Below are 16,972 nucleotides of genomic sequence, written 5' to 3' on the forward strand. Positions count from 1 at the left end.
GCCTGAACAATAGATAAATGAGTTGACTTCAGCAGTAAATGGCTTTGGGGAGGCAAGGTTTGGTCCAAATGACTGCAGTGAGCGAGTGCTTTCGGAACTGGATTCCACTGCATCTCCATTTGTAAACACTCTAGTTTCTTGTGCTTTCCAAAACAGGTAACAGAAGTGATTGGTCTGGGCTTTGCATGATTTGCTTCCTCTTTTTCTATTCTTATTTTTATTGAATATGATTCTTTGCTGAGCTTTCATGTACTCCTTCTTCTTTCAATTTCCCTCCTGAACTGCAGTCTCTCCGTAACTTAATAGCACAATTCAGACAGCAGACCGAGAAGGTGAATGTGGAGCTACCTCTGTTCCCAGAAAAGTGGTTAGTGTGAGGACCACAACATGCACTGCAACTCTGTAGGCTCGGTGCAAGAGGCCTACCTGCATGGCAGCTATGAAGACCTTTCTCTTTGAAATACTCAATTTCCCTCTTGAACTGCAGTCTCTCCGTAACTTAATAGCACAATTCAGACAGCAGACCGAGAAGGTGAATGTGGAGCTACCTCTGTTCCCAGAAAAGTGGTTAGTGTGAGGACCACAACATGCACTGCAACTCTGTAGGCTCGGTGCAAGAGGCCTACCTGCATGGCAGCTATGAAGACCTTTCTCTTTGAAATACCTTGAAATACGCTTAATGTCTTTGATAAAAATAAGATAACCTAAATTATGTTTAAAAGGTAATTACTATAATTAGGAGCTATATATATTTATTTCCTGGATATTTATACTAGAACTAATGAACTATTACTAAAATGTTCCTCCTTCCCTTTGAAAATCAGAATTATGTAGTTTAGTGGGATAGAAATTATTATGTTATTTCTTCTTTGTTTCAACACTTTATAGCTGTAAAAAGGCTTAGGCTTAGACACTGAAAGGGATAATATGCCTTAATTTCCATTTTGTTCAGTAGAAAAATGAATGGCTAATTAGTTGTACAGGTCTCAGCCATGCGAAATCTCTGACAGGTATTTTGGAGGCAGAACTTATTCAGAACTACACAATATTTTATTCAGTGTTGATCTAATTATATTCCTGTTTAAAGTAATAGATGATCAATTATTTCAGCAGAGCTGAGTATTTACATGAATATTTAAAATACTCTACCGTAAAACACATTATGGCATTTACATGCAGTGTTCAAAATGGAAAAAATTTCATACCCAAACTGGGAAAGAAATACTGGGAATATTGCTTCTGTTTTTATTTAGGTAAAAGAAAGTCAAAATAAAAAAAACATTGACATCTTAAAACAACTTTTGTGGAGCTACTGTCTCCTACAGAATTACCATTCAGATTAAATTCTTCATATTATCCAGTTTTGACTTATGTCTGTCATTGCAACTTCCCATTCCAGCTTGGTAGCTTTCTCATATTCACCATTCTTTCTCTAAAGAGATGCTTCACTAGATGTGTAAGCTTTTTTCCCTTTGTACTCTAGGACTTTCCCGTCTAGATGTTCACAACTACACAGCTTTTTCAAAGCTAATTGTATACTTAATAGAGATTTAGAATGGTTCTGTTCCTTAAATCGTTCCAGTCTTTCCACTTTCTCAGCAGACACCAGTATTATTTTCTGTAAGGAACACGGGTGGTCTGAGTTGGGCTGAGTTTACGTAAGAAAATACCGTACAAGGGAGTTTATTTAGGGAGGAGTCCATAACCAGACATGGTCTTTGAAGCAGCAGCCAGAGGTTAAACTGGCTCACTCATGGGGAATTTCTTCATAATTTAAACGCCACCAGTCTCCTTTGTGCAGATGAATTTTGGAGCAGAGCAAAACTACAAATGTAGTTTGTGTTTCCAGTGCCAGTAAGGGAGTCTCTGACCTCTGAAGCTTAAAGTTATCATTGCTTTTTTGTGCCTCCCTGGCCCTGCCATGAAAAGCGCAAGTAACATGAGCAGGGAAGGAAAAGACTTTGGGAAATAGGAGTCTGTATGTCCCACCCTGTCAGCTCCATTCATGGATCCGTGCAAGGAACAGCTGTTGGGTGTTTGCATGGAGGGACCTGACGCTGGATTAGAAGAGGACCATTTAATGGCTCTTTCCTGTTTTGCAGGTTTTTAAGACAGGAACATGCGTTATGTCCAGGGCAGGTATTTTAACCCATTTATGAGTGCCCAAAGAGGAGGTATTAAATGCAAGCAGAGCAGGTGCCATGCACTGGCCACCATGTGGGTGACTGTTTTACTGCTGGTTCATCCAAGTCAGTCAGGGAACACAGTGGGTTTTTGGTCTGATCTCAGATCCTGATGAACCCGTACAACACCCTGAGTGCCATGGGGACATACACACCTCAGGCATCACACTGGTCCCAAAAGGTCTTCAGGTCATAAGCAGTTAGAATGATTGGCACCTTCAGGTTTCAAACAATGCTGTGATCTCCTTGCTGGGGCTGCTGCAGGAGGGGGCAAGGCACAGTCCTTGCTGTGAAAGGTTTGTAGTCAAAATCAGTTGAACAGAGAATAGCGGAAGAAAAGGGTAAATGTTTCAGGGCAGCAAGCAGGAAAGTGAATTACACTGGGAGGATTAGGACTTACTAGGGAACCTCAGTGCCTTTGGCAATCTTTACCTCCAGTAGCTTGCCCAAAGTTAAATAGTAATTCAGTAGCAGGGGAGACAGCCCGGTTTGGGGCTTTTTTCATAAAAGGAGCAGAGTTTTGGTTGGTTATTCCTTTTGCTCAGAGGGGCCTTTTGAATATGGATAACTGGTTTCCCTCTCCTCCTCCAGTATTTTAAAAGTCACATAGTTCAAGTGATAAATATGTAGGCGACAATCTCAGCAGTTATTGCTACTCAGCATATTTTGACATTGGATCGTGCCAAAGCAAAAATGATGGCTGCAGGAAAGAAAAGCCCCAAACAAATCAATTGTCGTAGTGTCAAAGCTGACCACCAGGCCTGGGAACATAGATTTGTTAGAGATCTCGAACACTTGGTGTTGATAAGGAACAGCTCAATTAATGTAGTCATGCAGACTGACATCCATGTACATTTATGCTTAGAAGAGTGATGTGCTTTGTAAAGGTCACACACGGAAGAATCAGCGAGGAATTGCAGGTGTATCCAAATCAGAAAGTCACACATTAGCAGTAGTAATTACTAATAGCATCAAAATGTTCTGTATTTTTATTTTCCTTGTAGTTCTGGTAATTGAGCTTGGATCTTGCTAAAGAAATACAGATGCTGCTCTGTTGCAATCAGATTAATTGAGCACAAAATAATAACCAGAGGCTTGTAAGCTCAGAAAATGTGGCGTGGGGCTGGAAGGCAGGTGTCACCAGGGACCCATGAATACCCTCTAAATGTCAGCTGCTGGCTTGTTACCTTATAAATTATAAAACTCTACTAATTATACACTTAGCTCTGAAAAATTGTGCTTACAGTTGTTAGCTCGATGTACAGCGTTGCTTGACATGGATAGGATTTGCCTTACCATGTAGGAAGACAAGCCAACCTAAGTACCGTGCTATCTTCTTGGTACTTTAAAAACCGTTATACTGCAGTTCAAGTTCTCTTATGTTTTCTAGGGTGCACAAAGAGCTTACCTCCTCTTCTGAAGAGTTTCCTGGTGATACAGCATTACAGTAGCTGCTGAGAAACTGCCTCTTTTTCTTTTTTCACACAAACATAACACTGATCTGGTGTCCATACATAAACTAAAGGTCAGTGAAATATACATGAGGCAGAAGCTTGCTGGACATCTTTGAGTTGTGCGAAAGCCACAGCTTTCTGGTAATGTGTTCCCCTGCTGAGCAGGAAGATTATTTTCTCAATAAGCTGTGGTTTGTTATTCCTTATGTGGAGGGACACTGTTCTGGCTGTCCCCCAGGCTTCCCGTAGGTCTGCAGCTGGCCACTTAAGATCCCATTTCCCCATCTAGAGGATGGGGAGGTTTGGAGAAAGAGTGCCTTGCACCTTGGTGGGGCAGTCAAACTCAGGGTTCATTTGACTACTGCAGGAAGGGAGCTGTAGAGCTGGTGGCACTCAGGGCTGATCTCCAAACCTAGTCGGTCTCTCCAGGAGGATGGCCAGGAGGTTGAGCTATTCTTCTGAAGAGCTTAGATGTGTGTTGGTGGTGGGTCCGAGTTTCTTCCAAACCAGGCTGAATTTGCAAAGCTCAGATGTAGTGGCGCCATTGATGCTTAAACACATATGCCTTTGTGCTTGTAGAAACCAGTGATGGCTCTTCTGTTCAGCCCTCAGTTAGAGGGGATCATCTGAGTGGCGGAAACGTGGATTTACACTGTAATCACTTCATATTTTGAAAAGGCAGGTGACGGCTAGCAAGCCTGGGGTAGGAGGGACTGGGGAGGCGAGGATGTGGCTGCTGTGTGTTGAAGGACGGCTGCTGCAGTTTTCCATTACCCACTCATAGTGGTGGACATCCAAGCAGTTGAGCAGCCAGAGGGGCAGGAGGCCTTTCTTGGCCCTCAGCACAGGGAACATAACTTCGATTTATGTCTCCCTTTGTCCTCTGCCCTCTTGCCTTCAGTGCAGTAATGCAGAAACTGAGAAATACAGTCCCTGGATATCTAGGAAGCTCTGAACCTGCTTGACTTAGCTATGAATTTAGGTGGTGTGGTTTTGTGTACGGAGTGCCTTTTATTGCTCCTGTGTTTTTACGGTCCTACCAATGGGTAGCTATTGTTCTATTTTGTTTACTGAATTTCTTTGTTGTTTCTGGTCTTGTTTTTCCCCTCACTCAGGATTTGATCCAGGAAATAAATGAATTGCGGTTGAGAGTGGGAGAAATGGACAATGAAAGACTCCAGTATGAGAAAAAACTGAAAACGACCAAAGTAAGTGAGGCTGAGGGGAAGAAGCAGAGATGGGTGTAAGTCAGGCTTTAGAAGTTCACTCTCTTTTCCCCAATCCTTGCCTGCACCCTGCAAAATCCTGAGCATGCTCAGGCCCAGGCGTTTCATGGTACTCACTTAGCAATAGGGGTTATTTCCAGATTTCATGCTATGGTTTTCAGATCTGGGCATTGTTTTTTATGAAGGATAACTTACCATGCAGCTGGCTGTTAACAGTAAATTTATTACCTGTTTAGACCCTTGTTTCACATATGTGTCAAGAAACACCAGTTGCAGTACATAAGGCGTATGCCATAGGTGAGACCAAAGCCAAGCATTTATTTTCTCCTAAATGTGCTAAAAATCAGCCACTTTTGAAGAGAAAGCATTCACCTAAGTAACACTAGCAGCCTGTTTCTGTAACTGTCTAACTTCTCTTTGCCATTTAGCCTTGTCTCTTTTCTATCTTTAGTTTTCTCTCACTCCTCTGTCTCTGTTACCAGTCTTTAATGGCCAAACTTTCTAGTATGAAAATCAAAGTGGGTCAGATGCAGTATGAAAAGCAGCGGATGGAGCAAAAAAGCCAGATGCTAAAGGTGTAGTAGTTTCTGGGTAACATTGGGCCTGTTTTGAATCCTTCATGTCCCACCGTTTTACGGTCTGTCTTGCATCGTGCTGTCACGCTCTGTTCTTCATTAATTGCTGTGTGTTGATATGCAGTGCACCCTTTCCCATTAGATGTGGAAAGCTCTTTATGTAGATACTCCTTGTAAACAGCTTTTATATTGGACGGGAGAGGATTTTAGTGTTGTGAACTTTGCACGGGTTACACATAGTGGAATTAGACTTGGGTTAAAATGATTCCACTTCCAAGGGAAGATTGCCTCTCCTGTAGCTTACGTCCATTATTCAAACGGAACTTTTTCTCACCTTTTTAGAGAAAATTTATTCATGAAAACTGGCTAGAAAATAGTGATTCTGTCCCCTCTCCCACGTGTAAATTTACATATCGTGTTTCTAATTCAGGGGAAGAAATACACAACAACCACATGCAGCTCTAGTTGCCCATGGGTATAACAGCAGCTTCTCAAGTGACCAAGAGATGGTCTTGTTTTGGAGAAGCATGGGTCCTCCACTGGCAGAATCAGTACCAAGTTGGAGCACTGGAGGATTGTATTGCCCAACCACTGTTCTGGAAGAAGCTTTGATTTCTTGACAATTTTAAGATTGATCTATTTTTTAATGATGCTTTAGAGCAAACAGGAACCAATTTCAGGAAATTCTGTAGTCTGGGCCATAGTTTGGGTCGCAGACATCACTATATATTTGCAACAGATCTTTTGAGGGAAGCTCAGGAATATACCTAAGCCACAGTATTCTAGTCTAGTTTATTCCTTTAAGGATTTAAAACTTCAGTTAGAAGCTGTAAATGCCAAAATTATGAATCTTGCCTTCTTTTGTTTTGTTTACAAACTGAACAAATTAAATTTTCAGTGTTGGGTACATTTGCACTGAGGGTCCTGTCTTGATGATGCTGTTGCACAAGATATCCTCGGACACCAAAGAAACATGTTACTAAACTGGGTAGGATTTGACTCAAATTTTAAAAAGTTAAATGCATGGATCCGTGCCAGTCACTTGTTAGTGCAGATGGTTAGATCTAAGTTAAAATTTGACAGCATTTATCTAATACACCCCAACTCCCCCAAACACCATCTGTCTTATTCCCATGAATCTCAACTCTAAGCTTCCTTTCCTAATGCTTGATCAGCAAACCCAAACTGTGGCAGAGGTACCACACTTTTGTCTGAACTGCTTTCCAGTATGTGTTTATGTGCTTGATGGTGTCGTGCTTGATTTTTCTTTCATAGAAGCAGTGGTTATTTCTGAAACTGTCCTCAGCCTGGTGTAAGCACAGTTCCATAATTGTCCAGCTTTGAACTTGCAAAATGCCTTATAAATACCAAAATTCATAAGTACCAAAGTTTGTAAATTTTAGCATTCAGCCTCATCACCTGCACTTTTTCTGTCTCTGTAAGGTTAAATAAATAAGAAAACTGCTTTTTTTGCTTTACTCTTTCTTTTTTAAATTTAGATGTAAAAGGTCTTTTCAATTATACGGGACGGACACTTTTGGACCAGAGGCCCCCTGGTTTTGCCCCCTTATGGACTCAGCGGTCTGTTGTGATGTTCAGAGTCAGTTTGGCGGGTCTACCCTCAGCCAGTGTAAATGTCAGGGGGCCTGCGGTCATTTCTACCGGCTGAGGACCTGTCCACTGTGCTTCATAGGAGGGAATTTTGGAAACGTCTCAGATGCGTGTGGAAGCTGTCACTGAGTGATTCTGTGTCTGTTACAGGATGAGCTAGCAGCTTTGAAAGACAAGCTAGAACAGAAGGAAGGCGAGGTAAAAAGATTGCAAGAAAAATTGGTTTGCAAGCTGAAAGGAGAAGGAATTGAAATACTGGACAGAGGTAAGAAGAAGGAAGGTACTCTTACCATGTCCTCCTCAGTCACCTCATCTGAGGTCATCTTTCCATGAGTGGTTGTGCAGGAAATAACAGATAAAAGCCTCAATTTTCATATACTTTCTGTCTTCGTGTTTACTTCTTTTAATATATTTAGTGGGTGTTCACGATGCAACTGCTGAACCTACTGTCATAGCAAGTTCTTGATCAACTTTAAACTAGCCTAAGTAATCGCTAGTTAGCTCTTTACGTGGCTTGCATAGTGCCTCAAAAGATGCAGTTTATATCAGCAAAGAAATCCTTAAGCTAATTTCAACAAGTTCCCCAAAAAGATTATACTGAGAAGGAAACTTTCTGTGTCAGTATCTGCTGGGCTTTGCTTGTACACCCCTTACTGGTAAGGAAGGGGAAAAGCCATGCTGCAAACCAGAGTATGATGTGTACCAGGAAATCTTCAGTGTGGACCTAGCCGTAAGTAGGTGAAATTGAGGACTGGTTCTGGGTTTGTGCACTGGTTAACTCTAAATCCTAATTAAGCTTGAATTAGCACAGAAATTTTACGTATCGGATAATTCTTTTATTTGCTTGCAAAGAAGAAACAAAATCAATATTTATTTGGGGGAAACTTAGATTCGGGAACTTATTTAAAAACAGAAATTTTTCTTCAAAGCCTCACAAAAATTTTCCACAGACTTTTTTGACCTGCTGCAATTTCACTTCTGAATATATCTCACTTGATAGTTATTGCTGATTTTAAGATCGTGCTTTTAAAATATGTTTTTTAGAAAAATAAAGCCACAAGGGATTAATTAGTCTCCTCCCCTGACCCGAGGAGGAAAATGCTGTGTGTAGATTGTCACGTTTTATTTAATAAAATGATCTGTTTTCAAAAACACTGCGTAAGATCACTAAAAGTGACCACTTTGAACTGTGATTCTTCTTTTTTTTTTTTTTTTTAAGAACATTTAAATGTGAACAAGGTCTGACTTCATTGCATTTATGACTACTTATATGGAGCTTTTCTTCCTGGGGGCTGCTGTGTACGTTGAACTCCATTACCCTCTGGTTCTCAGCTTTAGTTTAGTTTTCAGCGTAGCTCAGCAGGAGATCTTCTGCCATGATGAACCATGTTTTTTCTGCCTTGAACCAATGTTAAGTAATGCTGTTTGCAGATAACACAGGTTATCTGCCCCATTAGCTGAATTGTGGTTTCTGAACAAATATGCATACATTATCACTTATCTGGCTTTTGCCAGTAAAGTGTTAGCTTAAAAGTAATCTATTGGCATAAGCCTTTTCTGAGGCTTTACAAGTGAAAACATACAGTTGAAAAATATATCCTTGAGACAGGTAGCCGCGTATGAGAGCAGTGAGACTATTTTGTGTCATTAGGAACGTTAGCACCGGGGGAGTGCAGGTTGAAATGTTGAACTGCTTGCTTCTGCAATAATATGTGAGGAATAGTTGATTCCTTAAGTATCAGTATTGTGTTAAAAGTTATTTAATGTCATAACCTTCATGCTAATTTCAAATCCAATGGATTTTCCTGCACAGATGAAAATTGTAAAAAGAAGCTCAAAGATAAAAGTAAGGTTTCTGGTGTATTTCCACAAGCATTTGCATTTCAGAAGTGCTTTCCAGAATAGCTTTCTGCATGTGTTTGCAAAACTGCTTTAACAAACATTGTTAGGTTGCATCATCTATAACCCTTAGTTACACTTACAGTAAAATTTGAGAATAAGGGTGGATATATCACACTTGAAAGACAAAGTTTTCTGAAGCAAAGCTGATAGGCGAAGAAAGATTTGGTCTCATGGAGACTCACAAAACAGTTGCCTCTCAGTGAAATGCAGTCACAATCCAGTAAACCAGATTTTCAGTTAGTGTAACTGAGTGAAAATCATTGGAACTGGATCAGTTGTTGTTTTAGCCCAATGTGTCTAAATGTCTTTCATCTCAAAAGCCAGCCAGGCAGCTTGTTTTCTTCTTGCATTTCATTAAGGAGGTAAATGTTCTTCCCACTCTGTTTGTTTTCCAAGAAATTTTAGGAAGTTAAAACAAGGTAAAATGCTTTTTTGCCTGTGAATTTGGCCACCTGCCTATGTTTGTAATGAAATTTAAAGTTTACTTCATTTATGCAATTTTAGCAAAAATGGAGATTATTTCCATTCTTTTTGAATTTCTAGTCCAGAACACCTCCAAAATCTAACCTTGTTAGAACATACATGTTTCCGTGTATTCATACTTCTTTGTAAATAAGGATTATAGATGAAGCGCAGAACACTGTCATCATCTGTATTAGGGACCTTTTCCAAGTCTGAACTACAATATATATAATAGCATGACTGCTCATCACAGCAAATACTTGTATCATTCCATTGTGCTGTCCTCATTTCTACATCCATACTGAATTAAGACTAAGCATCACTGCACAATGCTTTCTTCATCATATCCATTAATCCTATTGCTTTGTATAGTGGGTTTTCGAGATGCCATTTGGGGGGTTTGTTGACTGTTGTAATGAGGATGTGTTTTATTGCACTCCAAATGTAGTATTGTCTATTTTGGACTTTTTGTTTTGCAATTATTTGATTGTTTGAAAGATGGAGATAGTGAAAGTCAAGCAGTAGTTTTACTCTTGACTTTTCCATTTTCCTAAGGCTGGGGAGCTGGGGAAGGAAATTTCCTGAATTTCATAATTGCCTTGATAAAAATGTTAGAAAAAAGGTTTTGAAGAAAGAAGGTTTTCTTCTATATACTTCCATCTAAAATAGAATTTAAGTGACTTGTGTTTTGTCTTTTAATTTGTAAATTTACTTTCAGATATTACCGAGTTGCTTCTAGGTTTTTTGTTTTTCTTGTTTCCTTACACTGTCTTATTTAAATTGACTTAAAGAACTGTATTGTGTTTTTAGATATAGAGGTACAGAAAATGAAGAAGGCGGTAGAATCTCTAATGGCAGCAAATGAAGAGAAGGTAGCAAAGTCATTATTTTTTCAGTAATCATGCATCAGATTGAGTTAAATCTGTAAGAAAATCTTCACATATGAACTTGTCACAATTCAATTAAAAAAATCAAATTTGTAAGAATCAATGACTCGCTATAGTCAGAAGCACTGCAGTGCCTTTAAGGGACTATAACTGAGCATTTATGAGCTCTGTCGCATGTACACAGAGTCCTTACACTGTTGTGTCATTCAATTCAGTGCGACTGCAATTTACACCGTGTTCTGAAAACGTAAAGAGCTCCATACATGTCCCATGAGACATCACAGGCTGTGTTTCCAAAAAGGCTTTCTGTAAATTATGAATTGTTTTCCTGTATGGTTTTGCGCATTCATATGCATATGCATTTTGTAGGATTTTTCTTTTGATCACCAAAGCTCTAAATCCTTTGATTACTGCTTTCTTTGTACATGGCGAATTTATTATACTCTACCTTTGACTTAACAAGAGAGCTGAAATCCACTTTCAAGGCTGGGACAATTCTGGTGATTAACCAGATGATAGTTTTTGCTAAATACAAGTTTTGATATTTCAAAGCCTCTGAGTTCTGGGTCCTGTCCCATCCACACTTCCCATTTCTTTTAGTCTCACAACCAATTAAACTGAAGAATATCTAGTATTCGTATTTCTTATTTTTGGTTTGCTGAAGGAAGAAGCACAGTCACAACTTTCCTTTATTTTAGGATCGGAAGATAGAAGAGGCAATCTCTGAATAGGTACAAGAAAGTTCAGGACATGGTGATATTGGCTCAAGGTAAAAAAGGTATTGTACAATCAAAAAAAAAAAAATTAAACTCTACTCTCCTTTAAACTCTAGGTGCATTGTGGTAGTGTTATATTGACTCTTAGACTTACTATCTTTGGAGGCATCTCTTAGGTAGAGTAAAAGCCAGTTCTTCAAATGTTGTGAACGGGTATGTCCAGGCAGCTGCACATTTGGTTGCTGTCCCATTTACCATCTGGTAGTAGTAACTATTACTGTCACGTTTCTTATTTCCCCCTTGTAAAATTAGTTTGAATACGATAAGCTCTTGGGCTCTTTCCATAGCCTCCTGAAATGCCTTTCAGGGCTGGCTGCTACATTAACTGCTAAAAATTGCCGTTCCCCTCTTTTGCATGTATTCCTGGGGAGGGGTTGGTAGCTGAGCAGAGCAGTGCCTGAGCATGCACATTCCTACAAGCCAAACCAGCACCGCCCCAGCGGCTGCGCACGCTGTAATAGCAATGCCCGAGGGCTGCAAAAATGTCTGTAGCAAGGTGGATGCACTGCCAGGACTGTGTTGCGATGACACGCCACGTCTTTGGCATGTAGTGAAGCCCTCACAAGCCACCACGTGCAGCATCTGTGGAATAGTTCTCCTTCCTTACTGCAGCGGGGGGCCAGGCTGGCTTTTCCTACCAGTCTTTTTTCACCCACCCCACCCCACCCAAAAAAAAAGCCTTCTCTGCCACCAGATAATGAGCTTAACTGTGTGGTTGAAATGGTACCTATAATACATACCGTAACATGTAACGGTCCATTTCATATGTTCCAAGACTGGTGGAGGTTTCCAGATCCAGGAGCTTCTGGTCCCCAAAGGTGATAAATGTTGAGATGGTCATCAGTTTGATGTAATTGCATTGAATACCCTATCTCTCTCCTTTCTCCCTTAAAAGAAAATTAAAAGAAACACGTGTAGAACATTACGCTGAAATGGTTCTGGGTTTTCAGATGAAAACACTTAGATGTTAGAAAATGAGCATGTCCCTTTACAGCAATAATCCTGGCCTGGTGGGTTTTTTCCCTGCATCATCCTATTCTTTCAGCACTCAAGTTGCATTTTGTAGGTCACTGTCCTCTGAAAGACCTGTCCCCAACAAATTTTAGACATTAGCATTCTGATAATGTATGCACATATAATGTGTGCACAGCTTAAAAGTCTGTGTGCCACAGACTGTGTGCCACATAAGGCATTGCCTTATGGAAACCTCCTTTGTCATTGAGTCCTCTGAAGGCTAGAGAAGGCCAACCCGGCCTTCCACAGACCTTGAATTGACCCGAGCTCGTTGCCTGAGCTTCTTTAGGACAGACAAGGGCTTGTGGCTTTTGTTGGCCATGCAAATGTTGGAGGTGGAGGACCTTCCTAGGAGAGGGATGTAGGAGCCTCCAGGGATCCTTTCAAAGAGTGAAGATTGTCAATAGCCAGAAATGAGTGAGGAGGCAAAATATGTATTTTTGTGGTGGTGGATTTTCGTTTGGGCTCTTGGGTCTGCTGTCTTGGGCGAAGGCAGGAGAAGTGGAGGGCAGAGCCCCATCTGGACATGCTGCCAAGACCGGGGCTAAGACCCAGGGAAAACAGAGGTTCCTGGTGCCCCTCCTTCACTTCTGCCTGGCTTTTGAGAGGCCATCCCTGTGGGGAGGCCATGATTGCAGCAAGGAGATCCTGACCTTCGCCCCTGAGGGCGCCAGCTGATTTGCGGGACTGCATGAAAGCCCTCGACCATGGTCTCCAGCTGCCTGTCCTGTTCCCCCACAAGCACTGCAGCCTTCATCTTAAGTTTCAGGCAGACTTGACCCCCTGGTCTTTCCCTAGTGAATAAGGGAAAAGAAGTATTTAGTATGATATTCCAGAACACGGGACAGGAAGTAATTACTCCAGTTTATTCAGTTTGTTGAAACTGATCCCACTAAATGCCCTGAGGGCATTTGCTGGGCTTTTTGCTGTCAGATGTATGTCCTCCCTCTGCTCCACCCCTGCTATGCTGTGGTGGTTGAATTGGGAAGCGACATTTGGCAGTGACTCCCCTTCTCCTATTGTAGTCTGTCCTAAAAAAAAAAAAATAATCCTAGCCTCTTGCCTTTTTGGCCCATAAATGAGCACGCCGGCTGCGCCTTGCATGGGAGCAAGGGTCATCATGTATCCAGAAGTAAAGCCAACAAGTTTCTATCTTCTCTCCCTTTAGGCAAGGAAAGTGATGGTGAAGACTTCTTGAATTCAGGGTCTGTTTCCACGGTTTTATTGGACACACCAAGTCTGACTGACCCAGAGAAAAGCCCATCCCCAACCCCAGTAACAGCATCTCCAATCCACGATGAGTTTAACGTGAATATTCACGAAGAGGTATCTTTTTTTCTTCCTCATTTAATGCCATCACTCCTTGAAAACATTGCTTATGCTGGATTCATACTGCAGATGCCAAAACTCAAGTTTCTGAAAAGATGTTTTCTGGGTTGTACAGTTTTTAGTAATATCCCATATCCTTTTGGAGAATGTTGTTTTCTTGTGAAAGCTGCTGAGGCATTTCATTTGAGTTTAGTTAAATTTCTTAATCATTAAATGGGATCAGGAGACAGCAAATAGCTGTATTTGTCATGAGAATGGGTCTAAACTACTTTTCCTGTCAAACATAGAAATTACTTTTCATAGCAGACATAGCCGTTTTAGGGGCTGCATTTAATTTGTCAGGAACTTGAAGTAAACATGTTGGGACTTATTTAATATAACCTGTCATATTTAAAAGGATGCAATCTTCATTACATCCATTCAGTTAAATAAGTAGGTTGTGGTCCAGTCTCTGATTTTTACAATCACATTTTCCAGTAATAAAACTATAGATCTCTTCTCTTAAAACTCTGAGTCAGAGCAGCGACTTGGCTTACTTAACTAAACAGCATGAATACACTATGAAGAAAACTAAATTAAATTGAATGTTCAGCAGCTTTTTGGTATTCTCTGAGTGGCTGAGGACAGGAGTAAACCTGAAAAGTGAGCTACCCTTCATGGGGTCTGTGGTAGAGATCGATTTAGCAGGCAGCTTTGGGAGACTTGTGAGATTTTTGTCTATGCTGTAGCTTATCTGTGCAGTGATTCATGTTTTATCTTCAGTGCCGTCTTTCAAGTAGTAAATTGTTGTATTACAACAGAAAGAAAGAAAAAAATCACTTTTAAAAATCTTATTTCAGATCATTCTTTTCATAGTTTATCTGTTACTCTTTTTTCATTCATGCTTAATTTTTAGGTCAAAACAGTGTAACACGTATTCTTCATTCTTTCTAGAATTCCTTACAGATCCACACCAGTATTTTACAGATTTCAATCCCTTCTTTTTCATCAACATCCAAGAGCTCAGAAACTGTTGCAGAGAAAGTGAAAACACAGTGTAGGCCAGATCCTGCAAGTGAAATGAGGTATTATTGTTTCCGTGTATTTTTCAATTGTAAATCCAATATTCTGTGACGTTTAATGAGAGTAATAATCTGTCAGTTACTGTATCGTCAAGTCATTAAGTCAGTTAAACAAGGCCAGCATTCACTTGACTAGCTATAGCAAACTAAGCTTATGTTCGTGAAGTGCATTGATTAAATCTTTTTCAGTAAGCAAGTGTTAGTTTGGTTGCTGTTGCTTGTAGCAGCACTCATACTCTATACCAGCTGCTTCGCAAGAATTGAACAGAAGGAGAGAAAAACTGATCTAATGTAATGAAGGGCACAGAATCATTATTTTTATCTAGGTTTACATCATCTAGGTCTGGCTGATACTGTTGGCTGTGCTAGCACAAATGCATTCCTGATGATTTGCATTCAGACATTTTCCACAGTTGCTAAAGATTGGTGTAAGGCACTGCCAAAAGTGTAACAAAAGGACTGTCCAGCTCTAACCTTGAGCTGTTAGTGGAGCCCCAGAAGGAAACCCAAGCGGCGTTTCAAAAGATCAGAGAAAGAGAGATCCTTGCTGCCATCCTTTGGCATGATGAAATGCAAACATGTTTCTTTGCTCACTCTTACGAGAGCCCTGCCTGAGATTTTGAAAGCCAGACGAAATGTGTAGGCACAGCATCCCAGTGAAGTCGGGGTGGGGATGCGTGGCTGCACCCCAGGGCTGTGGCTGAGCTGTGGCACCCAGGGGCCCCCATGCTTGAACCCAGTGGCAGCCTCCTGGGTGAGAAGTGGCCGTCAGCTTCCTCCAGCTCTTCTAAGCCTGCACCCTCCTTGCCTGGGTGAGGAAACCTGGCCCCTGCAGATCTGGACTGGCACTGCAGGGAGTACTGAAAAGCACACCAGACTCGCAGCTAGACAAAGGCTGTGCTAGGGTTTTTTCTTCCGGGTCCAAATCCCTGGCTTTATCTAAATGAGTATCAAATACTAAGAATCCAGAGGCAAGGAAATCTTGTTGGCTTAAAGCCGTCATCGACCTCAGTGTGAAAAATCAGCGCAAGCACAAGTTGATGTGTGATTTTTCCAGTTCCAGTCAAGGAAAGCATCCTATCCAGAAGACCAGCTTTGCTTGGTTTCTGCTCTGCTGTGCCTTATGCAGCTCTAGCCATCACCAGCAGGGATTTCATCTGTGTCCCGTCTTGGAAAAAACCAAACAAAGCACTAACCTGCAGCAAAATGCCCTGTGCTGTGGGTGACTCACAGGGAGCCAGTGACCTCCACTGCTTGGTGCTGCTGCAGACCCTGCACGTGCTGTAACCTCTACATTTATTTAAGCTCAATAGTGCAGTATTGTCATCAACTTACAGGGCGAGTTGTCTTTCCTGGGGCTCTTGAGCTCACCTTTGTCCTTTATCTTTTACAAGACTTGCCACCGTAGAGGGGAGAATTTACCATGTGTTAGTACCATAACAGCTGAAGTGAAAACAGGATTAAAGTAGGCTGAGATGATAGGATTTCTGTATCAGCAAGGTATTTGGATGGGATCCCCAAATGCCTTACTTTTTTCCGTATCTTTTTTGTTTTTACAGTGAAGGAAGATCAACAGGTTCCTCGCCAGAAACTCAGCTGTGTGATAGTCCAGTGTAAGTATCATAATAAAAAATGTCTAGGAAACTTATTTATATGTGATTGTCGACTTGAACACCACCACACCCCCACCCACCCCCAATGCACACCCCGTATTTTACATACACATGTAAATAGGTCAACTAATTCTAGCCAAGATGATATTTAGTGATGGTATTTTTCTGCTCATGTCCTATGTTTTCATGATTGTTATTTTCCAATGCTTTATCTGTGCACATGTGCAGTTAATTTCTTTTACATTGTGAAGCATCTCTATTTTTCCGTAGTACATGTGCACGTGATTTGCTTTTTTCTTTTGATAGTGGGGGAAAGGTGATCAGCTGACTACAGTGAGAAAGTAATTTTAACTTCTGCCACATATCCATATTCCCTAGGGAAATCAGTGGGACTATTTATGAACTGGAAGTTGAGTCAAAGCGATTTGTTAGTAAGGAAACTAAGTCAACAGGGTTTGTCTGGTACACAGTGTGAGGCTCAGCAGCTGTTTTTATTTTGAGTGACTTAGTCAGTGCCACAAGAATATTCCCAAAGCCAAATTCTACTCCCCTTATGTTAGTATAAAGATAGGTAACTTTGTAAAATTCAGTGAAGTTACTCTGAATTTATACCTGGTTGCGGGAAAAACTTTAATGGTAACTTTCTTTTCAACCAGACTTAAGTGTTCTAGACTGTAAATCCCACCAGAGTTTGGGGAATATCTGGTCCGAAATGGAAAATGGAACTGAAGATAAAATAATAAAACACACATGCTTGACTTAATATGCTTGGCTTCTTTAAGGATTAAATTAGTCAGAAGCCTGTTGCTAAAAATACTGTTTTTGAAAGCTTTTGTTTATATCACTTCCTTTGCCTGTGTAACTTCTGCTTGTGCTTCT

The 16,972-nt window shown here is 40.8% G+C and overlaps 1 protein-coding gene across 1 annotated transcript in view; it reads left to right on the plus strand.

The window, feature by feature from the left end:
- PPFIBP1 (PPFIA binding protein 1) overlaps window positions 1–16,972 on the plus strand; it is an 85,243-nt gene that overhangs the window by 46,733 nt on the left and 21,538 nt on the right. The window contains 9 exon segments of the mRNA XM_009279036.1: window positions 4,753–4,845; window positions 7,200–7,314; window positions 8,863–8,895; window positions 10,224–10,285; window positions 10,999–11,012; window positions 11,014–11,078; window positions 13,259–13,416; window positions 14,353–14,483; window positions 16,040–16,093. Coding sequence (XP_009277311.1) covers window positions 4,753–4,845; window positions 7,200–7,314; window positions 8,863–8,895; window positions 10,224–10,285; window positions 10,999–11,012; window positions 11,014–11,078; window positions 13,259–13,416; window positions 14,353–14,483; window positions 16,040–16,093 — 725 coding nt within the window.

The sequence above is a fragment of the Aptenodytes forsteri genome, unplaced genomic scaffold, assembly GCF_000699145.1.
Source record: "Aptenodytes forsteri isolate BGI_AS27 unplaced genomic scaffold, ASM69914v1 Scaffold241, whole genome shotgun sequence".
NCBI classification, from domain to species: Eukaryota; Metazoa; Chordata; class Aves; order Sphenisciformes; family Spheniscidae; genus Aptenodytes; species Aptenodytes forsteri.